We start from the raw sequence: 17,338 nt of genomic DNA on the forward strand, positions 1-17,338 counted from the left end.
TTTTAATCATTGGGCAGGCCAAATGTGGGAAGAGAGGTAGGTTCTACTATATGTCAAAGCTGCTGCTCTCTTGTCTCAAAGGCAAGGGAGTTGAGCAGCCATAAATGATTCATGTCAATGCAGGAAACCTCCCCAGAGGTGAATGCCAATGTAGAGTATAATTCAGCCCCTCTTGTGTGGATTTTCTGAACTGGGTAAATTCTGCCCCAGATTAAGAGGAAGTGTCTGGTTTCTTCAAAGTTGCATGAAATATTCTTTTGAATAAATCTCAGATAGAAACTAGGTGTAGGAGTAGACCATTCTGCCCTTTGATCCAGAACCACCATTCAATATGATCGTTGAGGATCATCAAAAATCAGTACCCCGTTCCTGCCTTTTTTCCATATCCCTTGATTCCCTTATCCCTACATGCTAAATCTAACTCTCTCTTGAAAACATCCAGTGAATTAGCCTCCACTGCCTTCTGTTCTAATCTAGCGTATTTATTTTGTTTTTTATTGGTTAAAATTTGAAGAGAAAAAAAAGACCAATGTTTATCATCATTACTCTGATAGTGGTTGCCTCTGGCAGTTTAGATGGATGAATCAAAATATTGACTGCAAAGTTCTTGTGCACACAACTGCAGAAGTGGTGAGAAGAATTTGGGGCTTTTCCGTACCATCAGTGGGAGTTGTGACCAAGGTCGGGCCAATGGTTATGGCTGGAAGGGGCAAAGATTTGGCTCTGGGGTGACCCCAGGATTGGAATGATGGTTCGTCATGCAGAGGGTCTGATGTGGATGTGAACCGAGCATGACGGCTAAGGATCAGCAGGGTAAGAATCTGGATACTTGGAGATGGAAGCCTCGTTTGGAAGGGTCTGACTAATTTGGGAAATTGGAAGGTTGGTATGTGGCCTGTGAGTGAGTTGGTGGAGTTGGCAGCTGATTTGCAAGAGAGGATTGTTGATCCAGAATAATGATGAACCTCTTAAGAATTTTGTACGTTTCAATCATCACATCATGGGGAGAAGGCAGGAGTATGGGGTTAGGAGGGAGAGATAGATCAGCTATGATTGAATGGCGGAGTGGACTTGTTGGGTCGAATGGCCTAGGTCTACTACTATCACTTATGATCTTATGATCCAAAGGACAATACTGTATCAGGGACATGTGCGTGACAAATAACTGGAATTACCTACATGAATGTCGGGAAGCCCACATACACGTAGGGAACAGAATCAGTCAATTTTACTTTTAACAATCTAATCTTTGGCAGTGCAAAATTTTCCGTGAAAAATTAGCAGTAGGCAAAAACGGCAGTTTACTGAAATGTCATCTCATTCATTTCTTGCTCGGTATCCTCTGCAGATGAATCATCTCCCAGCGCAGGAACTCATCTGAAGCTTTCACTGGGAGCTAGGATCTTAATGTATCAAGAACTGAAACCATGTGATTCATAAACTGGAAACATTTACTTGGCAAAATATTAATCTATCACCTTGTACAGTAAATATAAGATTTTATCAATCTTTCAAAATTAATGTTCCCAATTCTTATCTGGATAAAATAAATTTTCAGCAGTCAAATTGTTGATTACATTCAAAGTGAATTTTACCCTTGACTGTATTCTCATTCATGGAAATCATGGGTTTGAGTCTTAAATTGCAATAGATCAATAATTTCAATTTGCTTTTGAAATTTCTTTGTCAGCTACAAGTTATAATTCACATTTCCTCTGAATTTACTGCTAAATTTGAAAACAATATATAGGGATTTATTAAAACATGAATAAGTTCAATGAAACGCTACCTAAATTGATTGTGACTAATGGGGAAATGGTTAATGGGGACATGGTTAAATGATGGTATAAACATAGAAAATAGGTGCAGGAGTGGCCATTCGGCTCTTCGAGCCTGCACCGCCATTCAATATTATCATGGCTGATCATCCAACTCGGTATCCCATCCCTGCCTTCTCTCCATACCCCCTGATCCCTTTAGCCACGAGGGCCACATCTAACTCCCTCTTAAATATAGCCAATGAACTGGCCTCAACTACCTTCTGTGCCAGAGAATTCCACAGATTCACCACTCTCTGTGTAAAAAATAATTTTCTCATCTCGGTCCTAAAAGACTTTCCTCGTATCCTTAAACTGTGACCCCTAGTTCTGGACTTCCCCAACATCAGGAATAATCTTCCTACATCTAGCCTGTCCAACCCCTTAAGAATTTTGTAAGTTTCTATAAGATCCCCCCCTCAATCTTCTAAATTCTAGCATGTACAAGCCAAGTCTATCCAGTCTTTCTTCATATGAAAGTCCTGCCATCCCAGGAATCAGTCTGGTGAACCTTTTCTGTACTCCCTCTATGGCAAGAATGTCTTTCCTCAGATTAGGAGACCAAAACTGTACGCAATACTCCCTGTGTGGTCTCACCAAGACCCTGTACAACTGCAGTAGAACCTCCCTGCTCTTACACTCAAATCCTTTTGCTATGAATGCTAACATACCATTTGCTTTCTTCACTGCATTCCTACTTTCAATGACTGGTGTACCATGACACCCAGGTCTCGTTGTATCTCCCCTTTTCCTAATCGGCCACCATTCAGATAATATACTTTCCTGTTTTTGCCACCAAAGTGGATAACCTCACATTTATCCACATTATACTGCATCTGCCATGCATTTGCCCACTCACCCAACCTATCCAAGTCACCTTTCAGCCTCCTAGCATCCTCCTCACAGCTAACACTGCCCCCCAGCTTCATGTCATCCGCAAACTTGGAGATGTTGCATTCAATTCCCTCATCCAGATCATTAATATATATTGTAAATAGCTGGGGTCCCAGCACTGAGCCTTGCCGTACCCCACTAGTCACTGCCTGCCATTCTGATAAGTAACCCAGGAACACAGACTAACCATTTGGAAATCAGAAATCACACCCATTTTGTGGAATTTTAATAATTGTGCAATATTTTAATAATCTGGAGTTGTTCTGAAAAACAATTATCCTAGACTCAGACTCGAGAAATTGCAATTGATGGCATCTTGAGAAAGATTGAGGGGAGACCTAAAATAAGTATAAAATTATGAAAGGCAGCGATAGGGTAAACAATCTTAAGCTTATTCCTCAAGTCCAAATGTCAAAGATGAGAGGCATAGCTTTAAGGTGAGAAGGCAAAGATTACGGTAGATGCACAGCGTATGATGTTTACGCAAAGTCGTTTGTGTCTGGGACGTGCTGTTGGGGGTGGGGGCAGATATGACAGTGCCGTTTAAGAGGATTTTAGATAGACACATAAAGGATCTTGTGCAAGCAGGTGAGATTAGTTTATCTTGGCATCATATTCGGCACGGACATTGGGGCATGTAGGGCCTGTTCCTGTGCTGTTCTGTTAAAAATACAAATAGCTGGAGAAATGCCACATGTCAGGCAGCAACTGTGGTGGAAAATGACAGACAGTGTCACCGGTTGGTACCTTTCTTCCGACTCAACCACTTCACTATTGTTCTTCAGAGGAGGAAGTCCACCGTCTGTAAACTGTTCTGGTCCTGCGTGTGATTACAGACCCACCAGCATTGCAGCTGAGACAGAAATGGCCCAACAGGCCACACATCTCAGGTGCACTTGGGAATGGGCAGTGAATGTTGGCTTTCTGGTGAAACCTACATCCTAAAAATAACATCAAACTTGGCACCCCATTGTGCAGGACAGTTATCTATCAATAATTTAGCATATTTCATCAAACACTTATGTTGCACCCTTTTCTCCACAGCAAAGTCTTTGTCATTAAATGTTACAAATTGTCTTTCTAAGAATGTGAACGACTTAGCACACCAACGCCTCTACTTCCTCAGAAGGCTTAGGAGGTTTGGTATGTCCCCCTACGATTCTCACCAATCTCTACATATGCACCATAGATAGCATTTTATCAGGATACATCACAGCTTGGTTTGGGAACAGCTCCATCCAAGACCGCAAGAAATTGCAGCAAAATGGGGACGCAGCCCAGATCATCACACAAACCAAACTCCCTTCTATTGACTCAATTTACACCTCTCCCTGTTTCAGCAAGGCCAGCAGCATAATCAAGGATGTCACACCCTGGCCACTCCATCTTCTCCTCTCTCATCAGGCAAAACATGTAGAAGTGTGAAAACACACACCTCCAGATTCAGGGACAGTTTCTTCCCACCTGCTATCGGGCAACTAAATAATCCTTCCACAACCAGAGAGCAGTCCTGAAATTATATCTACCTCATTGGTGAACCTCAGATTATCCTTGATCAGACTTTGATTGCTTTAATTTGCACTAAACGTTATTCCCTTATGTATCTCTACACTGTAAATGGCTCGATTGTAATCCTGTATTGTCTTTCCACTGACTGGATAACATACAACAAAAACTTTTCACTGTACCTCGGTACATGTGACAATAAACTAAACTGATAAACTGAGTTGGAGCAGTGCATTGCTTTTTTGTGTATTGTATCCCCTCAACATGAGTTGGCGGAACAGAAAATGATGGGTTTCAAATCCCATCCCATTAAACAACGTCAGTAAAAATAATTCTCTGTAGCTGCAAAGAGTGATGTATTTTTTATTCACAATCACCAGAAGAGAAAAACTATTTCTCTCTGAACAAATTTTCTTCATGTTTGATAAATGATACATTCAATTCTGGGAAGACCAAGCAATCCATTCAATGTTTGTACATCTATATCACCCTCTGTGTACAGTGATATATCATCAAAGTGTAGGAAGAGTTGGAGATGGATTATATTTGAAGTGTTAAATATTAGAGATACACAAATTAAGCCCATTCCCTGGAGGTGTGGCCCATTTTAATATCCAATCCTTACATCTTTAGTTAAACCTGGACAGGATCTTCACAGTGAATGGTGCAACATGTTATATTCAAGCAGAAGGATCGTAGTACAGGCACATAGTTCCCTGAAAGTGGTGTCACAGGTAGATTGGATGGTACAGAACAGTTTCTGTACATTGGCCATCATCAGGCAGGGTATTGGAGTATAGAAATTGGGATGTTATGTTACAAGACCTTGGTTTGGCCACATTTGGCGTGGTTGGACAGGCTAGGAATTTGTTCCCTGGAGTGCAAGAATCTAAGGTGGTGATCTTATGGAAGTGTATAAAATCATGAAGGGATTAGATAATGTAAATGCACAGTCTTTTACCCAGGGTAGGGGGATCAACAAACGGAGTACATAGGTTTAAGGAAAGAGAGGAAAGATTTAATAGGGACCTATGGAGCAACCTTTTCACTCAGGAGGTGTTGGGTATATGGAAGCTCACAACAGGCCATGCACTGCAGAAGATCCAGACAGGCCCTCCAGGTCGGCTGCAGGCGGTGGCCTCGGGACACAACGGCTGAAGGTGACCAAGCAAGAGGGTCAGCGGTTCGAGGGACGATCTGGAGGGAGGCGATGGTTGCAATGGGCCTCTGTGATCAGCTGCAGCTGAGACTTTGAAAATGGTGCCAAAGTTGGCGACTCTTGCATATGGACTATGTAGGCTTTTTCTATACATTCTGTACTTAATTGAGGATTGCACTTAAGGCACTAAACTTACTGATCTATATGGAAAAAATAATTTCACGGTTCCTTGATATGTGATGTGATAATAAAGAAACATTGAATGAGCTGCCAGGGAGGTAATTGCAGGCAAATGGGACAAGCTTAGATGGGGCATCTTGGTCAGCATGAATGAGTTGGGCCGATGGGCCGTTTTATGACTCGCTTTATGACTGCAATATAAAGTAACTTAGCTTTGTCTGAGTCGGTGATATTGTTGAGAACTGTTGATTATCTGTTGTCGACGGCTCAACTTAACTCGGAGGCCATCGTGAGTAGTCAAATGTGAGATGTGCTAGAGGTCAGTTGCCATTGCACCTGACCTCTTGCTCTGCATTTGGCTCATTAATAAGTGGAACAGTGGAGGTCTGACGGGGGGGGGGGGGGGGGGGGGGGGGGGGGGGGATGTACTTTGCATCTAGCCCCTCAGCTTTATTGCAGGTTTGAATGGTACAAGAACTACCTCATCATTATTTGATTGTTTCTCATCCATTGAAAGTCAATATGAGAGGATGAAAAGCACTTATTATTTCATTTTAATGCTTTTTAATATTTCTACCACTTGAGGTTACTTTTATTTTAATATTTTTGGTGTATTTTCTTATCTTTAAACATCTCAGCCAACTCTGTCGTGCTTCAAAAATTGTACTTTACAAACAGGATACAAATTCCAATGGGATGCACTTATGTGTAGATGGTTGGTCAGAATGCAACATGGCATAAAGAAAACATGCAGAGCAGTGCAGCAAAACCCATGTCTGCATGTCATCTTATTTGTCATGTTGCAACCACTAAACAAAGAGTGACTGATTCGATATTTGAAGGCTGTCTAATTGGCATGTAATTTCAATTAAAACTTCAAGCATCCAAAAATTGGATCCTACCGATTTCTTAAGCTCCTGAGGCACTATGTTCGTCTCCATCAAGAGTCAGCAAAAACATTGCACAAATGTGTCACCCTTGATTAGAAAATCCATTATTGTGATTTTGTCCTTTAAGAAGCAGGTGGAATTCAGTGTATTGGTGCTATTTAAGTGCACATATTATGAATGGGGAGCAGAACCAGTTTCTATCCCAGTGCTCTGTTACAGCAACAACAAAATTGATCAGAAACATGCTTTGCGAATTCAAGAAATATCCATATTGCTTTTACTTGTGCAATGGCTACAATAATGCTAATTATAAGGTCCATAAGGAATAGGAGTAGAATTAGGCCATTTAGCCCATCAAGACTACTTCACCATTCATCATGGCTGATCCCTCCCCCTCCCCCCTATAGTTGGATTGTCACTCGACTATAAGCAAATTAATTTAACTGCTTAGATACAGCAATAAAGTACCATCACAACCCTTGATATTTGAAAATGTCCACATTTTCTTAACCAACTGATAGTGAGATTGATCATAGATTCGTAGAGTGATACAGTGTGGAAACAGGCCCTTCGGCCCAAATGCCAACATGTCCCACCTGCCTACGCTTTGTCTATATCCCTCCAAACTTGTCCTGTCCACGTACCTGTCCAATTGTTTCTTAAATGTTGGGAGAGTCCAAGCCTCAACTACCTCCTCTGTCTGCTTGTTCCATACACTTACCACCCTTTGTGTGAAAAAGTTACCCCTCAGGCCCCTCTTCATTCTTTTCCCCTTCACCTTGAACTTTTGTTCTCCGGTCCTCGATTCCCCTACTCTGTACAAGAGATTCTGTACATCTACCCAATCTATTCCTCTCATGATTTTACAAACCTCTAAGATCACCTTCTGTGCTCCTGTGTCTGTGGAATTCTCTGTCTCAGAAGGCGGTGGAGGCTGGTTCTCTGGATGCTTTCAAGCGAGCTAGATAGGGCTCTTAAAAATAGCGGAGTCAAGGGCTATGGGGAGAAGGCAGGAACGAGGTACTGATTGGGAATGATCAGCCATGATCACATTGAATGGCGTTGCTGGCTCGAAGGGCCAAATGGCCTACTCCTGCACCTATTGTCTATTCTATTGTCTATTGACCCAGCCTACTCAACCTCTCCCAATAACTTTGACCCTTTTGATGAGGGAAATTACATTTCAGTGGCAACTTTATTTCATGTAAACCCAGCTATAAATGTGAGCTCTATGCAGGTGCTGATCTCAACAGAAGTTTCAGGATGTTTGTGAATGCTGAGCATTGCATGTGTTATTTCTTTCAAAGAAACTTCATTTCCTTTTTGTTTCCCCATGTATTTTATGCGATTTCGAATTTCAGACAGATTTTTTCTTGGGTTGTGGTATATATTTCCTGCACTAACTAAATCATGTTATTTTTAATTTCCTGTTTTATTTCAATGAATGTGTACTAGGAATTGCGAGTAATCATTCAAGATGTGTGCGGAGAATCCTAACAAAGCAAACTTATTATTTACCTTACGATCCCGTACACATTTTACCATAAAACTCCAAAAACATGCTATTCAATTGTCTGGAAATCCCAATAGATCATCAGCTGTCTCAGCAGGCCTCGGTTCCCACACACTCGAATACACCCGAGCCCTGTCCTCACATTCGTGTAGTAAGATTCCGTTCTTGCCTTCAAGTCTATTGGTGGATTTTGTTTCTTGGGGACCATTTAAACTCTATTCTTTCAAACATTTATTATACCATTGTATAGCATCTAAAAAAAGTAAATTAAATACCTGTTTAAGAAACTTTGGACAGGTACATGGATAAGATAGGTTTTGAGAGATATGGGCTAAACGCAGGCAGGTGAGACTAGTGCACTAGGATGACTGTATGATTCCATAACTCTACTTTTATGACTATGTTGGTGTATTAATAGGAGTAATTTCCAATGGTCCTAAAAATATGCCCATTGGGTAGCACCATAGTCTGAAGTTAACAGATTACTGGAATTTGACTGTATTATGATCTGTGACAGTCTAAGATTGCATTCTAACATAATTTGGAATCTTTAAAACCATTTGTACAGGTTGCCAAATGTATAATATTTATTTAGACTTGCCACTCTCAAAATAATTGTTCAATATTCTGAGCATGTTTGGAAGGAGGTAAAAATAATCGTTGGTTAAAAACTTGGGGTAAAACAATGCATATTACATTGTTCTTGTGTATTCTGCCATACAGCCAGCAACAACATAAAGCCAATCATTATACCAGCCTCCAACATTGTCTACATCTAGGTATAGAGAGATTTTATGGATAACATACCTTATAGGGACTCGTGACTGGATTAGAATAAAGTAAGCTGTCAACTGGGTATATTGATTGCCTTTTTTTAGAGGGCATGGATGTCAAAATACCAACAATATGTCTGTGACACTGCTGTCTTCTAATCACTCGTGATCCTCAAGGACGAAAAGATGCAGCATCCTTTTGTGTGAGGAGAACATAAATTAGAAAAAGAATTAGTATTATTATGTGGCTCACTGATTTCATTTTTTATGTCACAGATGACATGATGTTATTGGGTTTCATGGGAATCTGGCGAGCCAGTGCATTTTCATGATGAATTACCATCTAGACTCAGTAGCTGCAGTTTGTGATTTTACCAGATGAGCACGTAATGGGCTGGATTTTGTCATGGAATGTTGACAATTCTACTTGCAGCTGCTGGCATGTCAATAGAGTATTGTGAGAAGTCCAAGATTATTTGCAAAATGATCAAAACTCATTTTGAAGCAATTATTAGTCTTCAAGTTTGCAAATGTTTGCAAATATGCATGTGAGTATGAAGTCTTGCATTTGCCAGCAGTTTCACACTGGCCACTCTCTAACTGCACTCTGATGCTTATTTCTTGATTAGTACAGGTACCGGGTGGTATGGGGAGAAGGCAGGAAAATGGGATTAGGAGGGAGAGATAGATCAGCCATGATTGAATGGTTGGAGTACACTTGATGGGCTAAATGGCCTAATTGTGCGCCTATTACGGCTGGTTGTGATTCCAATGGCAGAGCACAAAGCTGCAGCAAGTTCCCCAACATTAACACTTGGTAAAACTGCTTTTAGTGATGAACAGCCTGTAGTGAGGATTTTTCATTCATTGATTGCAATGGAGGTGAATATCTGCATAGAACTAAAGGAAATGTTGATATATTTGGATTACATGACCATTTGAAATCACTTCTATTTGAAGTTTTGTTAATTTTGGTTAGTTGTGAAATGCTTCAGAACAATTTTGAAAGTCAAATCTTTATCAGCTGATTGTGGTGAAGCTCTACCATGAGCTTGAGTAACATCATGGCGCAAGGGCCTACCACTGAGTCTGCAAGTGGGAATTTTCTGTAAGACCGTCTTTGTTGAATCTGGATGAGGTAAACATTCTCCTTGTCTGTAACTTTGCCATTGGTGTCGGTATGCTGCTGGCCAGAATTACCAGACCAATCATAGTTTTATCTGATTCAATGTAACTTTTATCAACAAAATAGTTTGGTTAACAGGAACTTCAATGATGTCACAAGAATATAGCACATTGAACATACTATAGCACAGCACAGAAACAGGCCCTTTGGCCCACAATGTCCACACTAAACATATTGCCAAGATAAAGCAATCACTTCTGCCTGCAGGTAATTAATATCCCTCCACCCCCTACAAATCCATTTTGCAATTTAAAAGCCATTTTGCAATTTAAAAAACACCTGTCATATCTGCCTCAACCACAATGCATGTTCCAGGCAACCACCACTCTGTCTAAAAAAAAAAAAATAAAATAAAAAAAAAAAAAGCTTGCCCTGCACAACTTCCTAAGAATTTCCCTCTCTCACCTAAAAGCTATGCCCTCTAGTGTTGGACATTTCCGGCCTGGGATAAAGAACATGATCGTCCACTCTCTTTATTCTTCACATAATTGTGTATACTTTTATCAGGTCTGCCCTCAACCTCTTGTGCTTCAGAGGAAATAAAGTCTTCCAAACCTCTCCACGTGACTACTATCCCCTAACCTGATTATTAACCATATTCTAATCGCCACACTATCAAAAATCAAACAAACTGCAGATGTTGGAAGCTAAATAAAAATATTAAGTGCTGGACAGGCCGCATGTGTGGGAAGAGAGCCTGAGATAATGTTTTAGAACATAGAACAGTACAGCGCAGGGACAGGCCCTTCAGCCCATAATGTTTCTGCTGAACATGATGCCAATATGACTAAACCAAACGGGTATCTACTTGTATATCCGGTGCAGTTTGTCATCCTTTAATATCTTCATAAACACATTGATCTCAAAGTTAACTGGAGGTATTAGATGAAGCACTCCATGGCATGATATCTGATGTGATTTATATGGATAAATGCCAGAGAATCAAAAAAAATCTCATTTTGATTAGTGCGATGTGTCCAAACATTAGCTGGTTCCTAAATGTCGACTTGAATAAAAATGATTGATTTAAAAAAAAATCTTATTTCTTTCATAAGTCGATAAGCAATTTCCATAATTTTAAACAACCACTAAATTTAATACATTTCACCAATATTTGTCAACTGTTATCCACTTAGATTTTAAAACATAGTCCAATACAGGAATGGGTTCTTCGGCTCTCATTTGTTTATGCCAAACATAATACCAAGTTAAACTGATCTCTTCTGCCTATACATGATCCATATCCCTCTTTTCCTGCACTTTCATGTGCCTATCTAAAAGCCTAAACCTCACTATCATATATCCCTTTACCACTACCCCTGGCAGTGTGTTTCAGGCCCCCATCATTCTCTGTGTAGTGTATAAATAGATAGACAGACCGACATACCCCACATATCTCCATTCAACTTACTGCAAATGCTGGTTTAAATCATATTTTGCTTGGGTAGTTTACAACCCAGTGGTATGAACATTGACTTCTCCAACTTCAAGTAGCCCTTGCTTTCCCTCTCTCTCCACCCCCTCCCCAGTTCTTCTACCAGTCTTACTGTCTCCGATGAAATTTTATCTCTGTACCGCCCACTCCCCTGACATCAGTCTGAAGAAGGGTCTCGACCTGAAACGTCACGCATTCTTGCTCTCCAGTGATGCTGCTTGCCCTGCTGAATTACTCCAGCATGTTGTGTCTATCTTCCATTAAACTTGCCCTCCCTCGCATCAAAGCTCTGCCCTCTAGAGTTAACATTTCCACACTGGTGAAAAAGGTTCTGACTGACTGACTTACTTCTATCAACTCCTCACAACCTCTGACATTCCAGAGAAAACAATCCAAATCTATCCAACCTCTCTCCCTTTGGCTGAAGCCCTCTAATCCAGGCAGCATTCTTCATCCTCTTCAAAGCCTCCACGTGTTTCCTGTAATGGGGTCCCCAGAACTGCATGCAATACCCTAAATATGGCCTAACCAACTTCCTTTAGAGCGGCATCATTGTTTCATGACTTTTTAATTCAAGCATACCATATGCCTTCATTACCACCCTATCCACTTGTGCTGACAACTTTTGTGAGCTATGAACTTGGACTCCAAGATCCCTTTGCACATGAATGTCGTTAAGTATTTTGCCATTAATTGTATATTTGTTCCTTACATTCAACCTCCGAAACTGCCACACCTCACACTTGCTCGGGTTAAACTCCATCTGACATTTATCTGCCCATTTTTGCAGCTGATCTATATCCCACTGTATCTTCTGACAGAATTTGTCACTGTCAGCAACTCCTCCAATTTTGGTGTCGTCAGCAAACTTACTCGCCAATCCATCCACACTTGCATCTAGGTCATTTATGCATACCACAAACAGCAGAGGTCCCAGTACAGATCCTTGCGTGACTCCACTAGTAACAGACGTCCGGCCTGAATATCAACCTTCCACTGCAACCCTCTGTCTTCTATGAATAAGCCAGTTCGGAGTCCAGACGATCAAGTCATAAATCTTCTGGATCAGCTGACCATGAGGGACCTTATCAAAAGCCTTATTACAATCCATGTACACAAGATCCACCTTCATTAATCCCCTTCGTCACCTCAAAAAACTCAATCAAGTTAAGCCCCTGTCCTACTTTCCTGAGTTACTCACAAATTCTCCCGAGTTTTCCCCTTGATTCAAACTCGGAGATGCCAGCCGTAGGTACGCTTTATTTTATTTTACTAGTGGACATTTTTCAACATGCTGAAAAAACGTCCCGACTTACCTGATGCCCCGAGTACCTACGGCTGGCATTACGAACTGCCACAAAATATCTAAGGACTCCTACGGACTTGCTACGGACATTCTCCCAGTTTGAATCGAGGGGAAAACTCGGGAGGATTCGTGAGTAACTCGCGAAAGTGGGACACGGGCTTGAGAGACACAACCTGCTGTTTCCAACGCCATGCTGGCTATCCCTCGTTTGTCCATTCTCTTGTCACCCTTGCTTCTGAGAGTAGCTACTCTGTAGCATACCAGGCCCTGCACTTAACTTACCAGATTCCCTTTAACCTGGGAAACTAAACCAGCATAAAACAAAATGCTGCCCTTGCTGGACACTTGAAATTATAAAACAGAAAGGAAATCTTGAACTGCTCAATATCTTGGTAACAAATTGCAGAGGAAAAAATAAAGTCAATATATCAGGTCAGTGATCTTTCGTAGAATTTGACATTTTTTAGAAACATGAAGGGAAGGGATGTTAAGACAAATGTATGTTTTTGATGTGATGGATAGCATTGCTGGAGGCGTATCAAAAAGGATGCTAATTGGTAGAAAAGGTGGGTGATGGAGACATTAGGCTCTTTCTCCACAGTTTTTACAGGGGTGAAGGGCAACGTTCCTGCTGTTACCAAATACATCTTGAGAGCCAGTATGTATTTTCTTATCTGGCCCATTACCACATTGCAATCACCATCTGCCTATTTTTGTATAGACCTTTTACCTTTTCTGTCAGGATCTAATTTCAATATTGATACTTAAAATAAGTCCAATAAACAAACATTCTAAATATTCTCAATATTTCTATAAAATGTCAGCATTGAGATATAGCTGTAGAAATTATTTATTTCATATTCCCCCATGATTGGAAGACTATTTGGCTTATTGAGTCAATGACAGTTCTCAGGCCATCCTGTCTGTTCTATTCCCCCAATTTATCATGCATGCCAAGTAATTCTCCTCTGAACCACCTTCACTGGAACGCGCTTACATTGGCCAATTAACCTACCAGCCCGCATGTCTTTAGGGTGTGTAAATTAACTGGAGAGGGAAAAACTACGCATTCGCCAGAGGAATGTACATCCACACAAAGGCATCACCAGTGGCCATGATCAAACCCAGGCTGCAGGAACTGTCGGGCAAACAGCACAACTTTCAGCGAGGCTTAGATAGACACAAAGTGATGGAGTATCTCAACGGGTCAGGCAGCATCTCAAGAGAAAAGGCATTGGTGACATTTTGCATCGGAACCCTTCTTCAGGCCGAAAGTAGAGGTGGGGAAGTAAACTGGAGGTGATAAAAGACCAGAACAAATTGGGGCTGATTTAGCAAGGCTTCATTGCCCTTACATGTATTTTTCTGGTAACATATGAAGTTAAAGTGGCTTATTATAAAGTGAAACACCTTATTTTCTATTGAAATAGATACTCTGAGTTGCAGCAGAGCACACAGGTTTCTTTGTTTTGCTTATGATTAACAGTAGCAGAACAAGTTTGTATGTTGCAGTACATTGCAGGCATTCTCATCCATACACATTACCCTCTCGCTATCTTAACTGTTCCTATGAGCTTCTGTAATGATTAAATGTGCTCGATCTGGTACCTCCCAGCAGGGCCTTGTAAACACATTTAATGGTATGAATAAAAATAAGCACTGGGAGAAGATATATTCAAATAACCTTGGAGATCTAAGGGTTTCCTTTAAGCTTTCTGAAAATTACCAATATTTTCCGAACATCACCAGAGGCCAATGAGAACATTTAACAAGGTGTAAATCAAACCTCCCATTTTTTGGCTGACAAATCATAAAAAAAATATGAACATAAAAAACAAAAAATTCACTGTGATAACTGGTGATATTTAACAGCGGAGATTTAATGGACTTTCAGCCAAATATATGTAGTTTTCTTTTCCATACACCTAAGCAGTTTTGTGACCTTTCAGAGCCATAAAGATAAAGTTATTGGGCTTATATCCTAATGGGTTGTCCATTGATCTGTTGAGCGGATTTCAAATTCTAGTGCCGAGCCAAAAATTAAATAAATGCAAGCACATTTTTAATTGAAAAGCTGATAATGGTAATTTTTGACCTTCAGGTATTTGTGGATGTCCTTCAGGGACAGAAACCTGTAGGCTTGATATATATTACCCCAGGGCAGGTGAAAGCCACACAGTTCAGATGCGTTTGAGGATGTTTAAAAATGCTGGCCTGCCTGTGGCAGCCATACACCTAAAGTGGAGCAGTGACAGAGCTGCTACCTCACAGTACCAGAGACCCAAGTTTCATCCTGACTGTGGGTGTTGTGTGGAGTTTGTACCTTCTCCATGTGACCGCATGTGTTTTAATAATAATAATAATAATAATAAATTTTATTTTCGGGCGCCTTTCAAAGTCTCAAGGACACCTTACAGAAATTAACAGAAGAGAAAAAACATATAGTCGGAGTAAAATAAATAATAAGGACATCACCAATACACAAATTAAAGACAGAAATCGCTCCAAAGACAAAAAATCAAAAATCACAATGTGAAGAGAGAGCAGCGGCAGCTAAAGCGTGCCAGCGTTCACACTCCCTTGGAGAGTGGACGCCACAGCCATCTTGGACACAGACTAACATATTAACTTACACACAAAAAAAAATCATCCCCCCACAATGGATACCACTGTGGGGCAAAGGCACAATGTCCAGTCCCCATCCCCAGTTCACCCAAAGTCAGGCCTATTGAGGCCTCCGCTATTGCCTCTGCAGAGGCCCGATGTTCCTGGCCATTCTGGCCGGGTGGTGTTGCCCCGGCGTCGGGAGAGTCCTTTCAGCGGCTGGGCCACCTGGAATGGCCGCTTCCTAGCTGGGGACCATGGGTTCCGAAGCCGACAAGGTTGGAGCTCCCAGGCTCCCGATGTTAGAGTCGGCGCCGCCCGCTCCGCTCCGCAGACCCGCAGCCCGGAGGTGTTGATCTCGGCAGTCACAGCTCACCGGAGCTCCAGCGCGGTGACCCACGCAAGGCACCGCCCGCTCCGCTCTGCGATAGCGCTCCAGCGCTGTGCCGCCAACGAATTCGAGGTGCTGGGCGGTCCCCGCCAGGAAATGGCGCTCCATGCCCGCTGGTAGGCCACGAGGATGGGTCGACGGGGCAGCCCGGGAAAAAAAGCTGCCTCACCGACCAGGTAGGGACCTAGAAATATTATTACCCCTTACCCCCCACGTTAAAAAGTCCATTTCTCCTGGTGCCTCCCATATCCCAAACACCTAGCGGTTCATAGGTTACTTGGCATCTGTAAATTGTCCATTGTGTAGAATTCAAATATGAGACGACATGAAACTAGTGTGCAGGTGATCAATGGTCAGCGTGGACTTGGTTTCCATGCTGTATATCTAAACTAAACTGCACTAAAACCAAATTATTATTTTTTTAAATAGAAAGATATCAATATCTTCCTTTCTACAAGAAGACTGTGTGATATGTTCAGCTAAAATGAGGGGGAGGGCACGGAGAGGGGTGATTGAAGACTTATTTTTTGAAGTAATGAACAATTGCCTTATGCAAGCATATTTATATTATCTATTAGTTAATGTTGGTTTCCCAAGACAAAATGAAGGAATTCTATTTCTGACAAAAATTGTTCTGGAAAGATATTTAAAATATATCATGCCTGCTTGTGCAGTAACTGCACTTTGCATAATTTCCTTGGAGTTCTTCTTTTATGAAATTGATACTTAACAAGGTGAGGCATGTTACTGCTAGCAACTGGAATGGGATCCAGTTGAGTCGTCTACCACTGATGTCAAGCTTTTGTTGGTTGTTTTTGGCTTTGAGTTGTGTACTTTGCTATTTTTCCCCAAAAATCGTCCCTCTGTCTCTCTCGTTTTCTTTCTATAGCTCGAGGATTTCTGAGGATGTTGCCAGGACTCAAGTGTCAAGCTTAAGCAGGCTGGGACTCTATTCCTTGGAGTACAGGAGGATGAGGGGTGGTCTTATAGAGGTGTAAAAAAAATCATGAGAGGGATAGATCGGGTAGATGCACAGAGTCTCTTCCCCAGAGTAGGTGAATCGAGGACCAGACAGGTTTGAAGTGAAGGGGAAAAGATTTAATGGGAATGTGAGGGGTAACATTTTCACACAAAGGGTGGTGGTTGTATGGAACAAGCTGTCAGAGGAGGTAGTTAAGACAGGGACAATCCCACCATTTAACAAATAGTTAGATAGGTACATGGGTAGGATGGGTTTGGAGGGATATGGGCCAAACGCAGAGAGGTAGGACGAGTGTAGCTGGGACATGTTGGCCGGCGTGGGCGAGTTTCCTGTTTCCACACTGCATCCCTCTCTGTGACTTCATTTCTGTGTTTCTTCATTTCAGCCTTCAGCATCACGCATAGAGAATGCCAATAATTTTGAAATTTGTGATTTGAATTTAATAGACTAAATGGTACAACGACTTTGCGTTTGAGTGGGATCCTTAATAGTTGTCAGACTTGTGCTTTGTACAAAAACCACACGTAGATATATATTTAACACCATACAAGAGTAGCTATCTAGACATTTCATTTCTACTTGTCAATTTTGATCAAACCCTAGAATTGATATGTATTTCTAATTAAATGTACCATAGTTTCCTGCCCTTCACTTCGATTGTCCTTTGGCCACCTCCTATGGGTTGCACAAGCATAGTTTGAA

The 17,338-nt window shown here is 41.4% G+C and overlaps 1 protein-coding gene across 1 annotated transcript in view; it reads left to right on the top strand.

Annotated features, from left to right (window-relative positions):
- The first annotated feature begins 791 nt into the window (after positions 1-791).
- Positions 792-17,338, top strand: part of LOC129709574 (CUB and sushi domain-containing protein 2-like) — a 48,589-nt gene continuing 32,042 nt past the window's right edge. The window contains exon 1 of the mRNA XM_055656023.1: positions 792-813. Coding sequence (XP_055511998.1) covers positions 792-813 — 22 coding nt within the window. The remainder of the gene's footprint in view (positions 814-17,338) is intronic.

Source organism: Leucoraja erinacea, chromosome 26, assembly GCF_028641065.1.
Source record: "Leucoraja erinacea ecotype New England chromosome 26, Leri_hhj_1, whole genome shotgun sequence".
Classification (NCBI taxonomy): Eukaryota; Metazoa; Chordata; class Chondrichthyes; order Rajiformes; family Rajidae; genus Leucoraja; species Leucoraja erinaceus.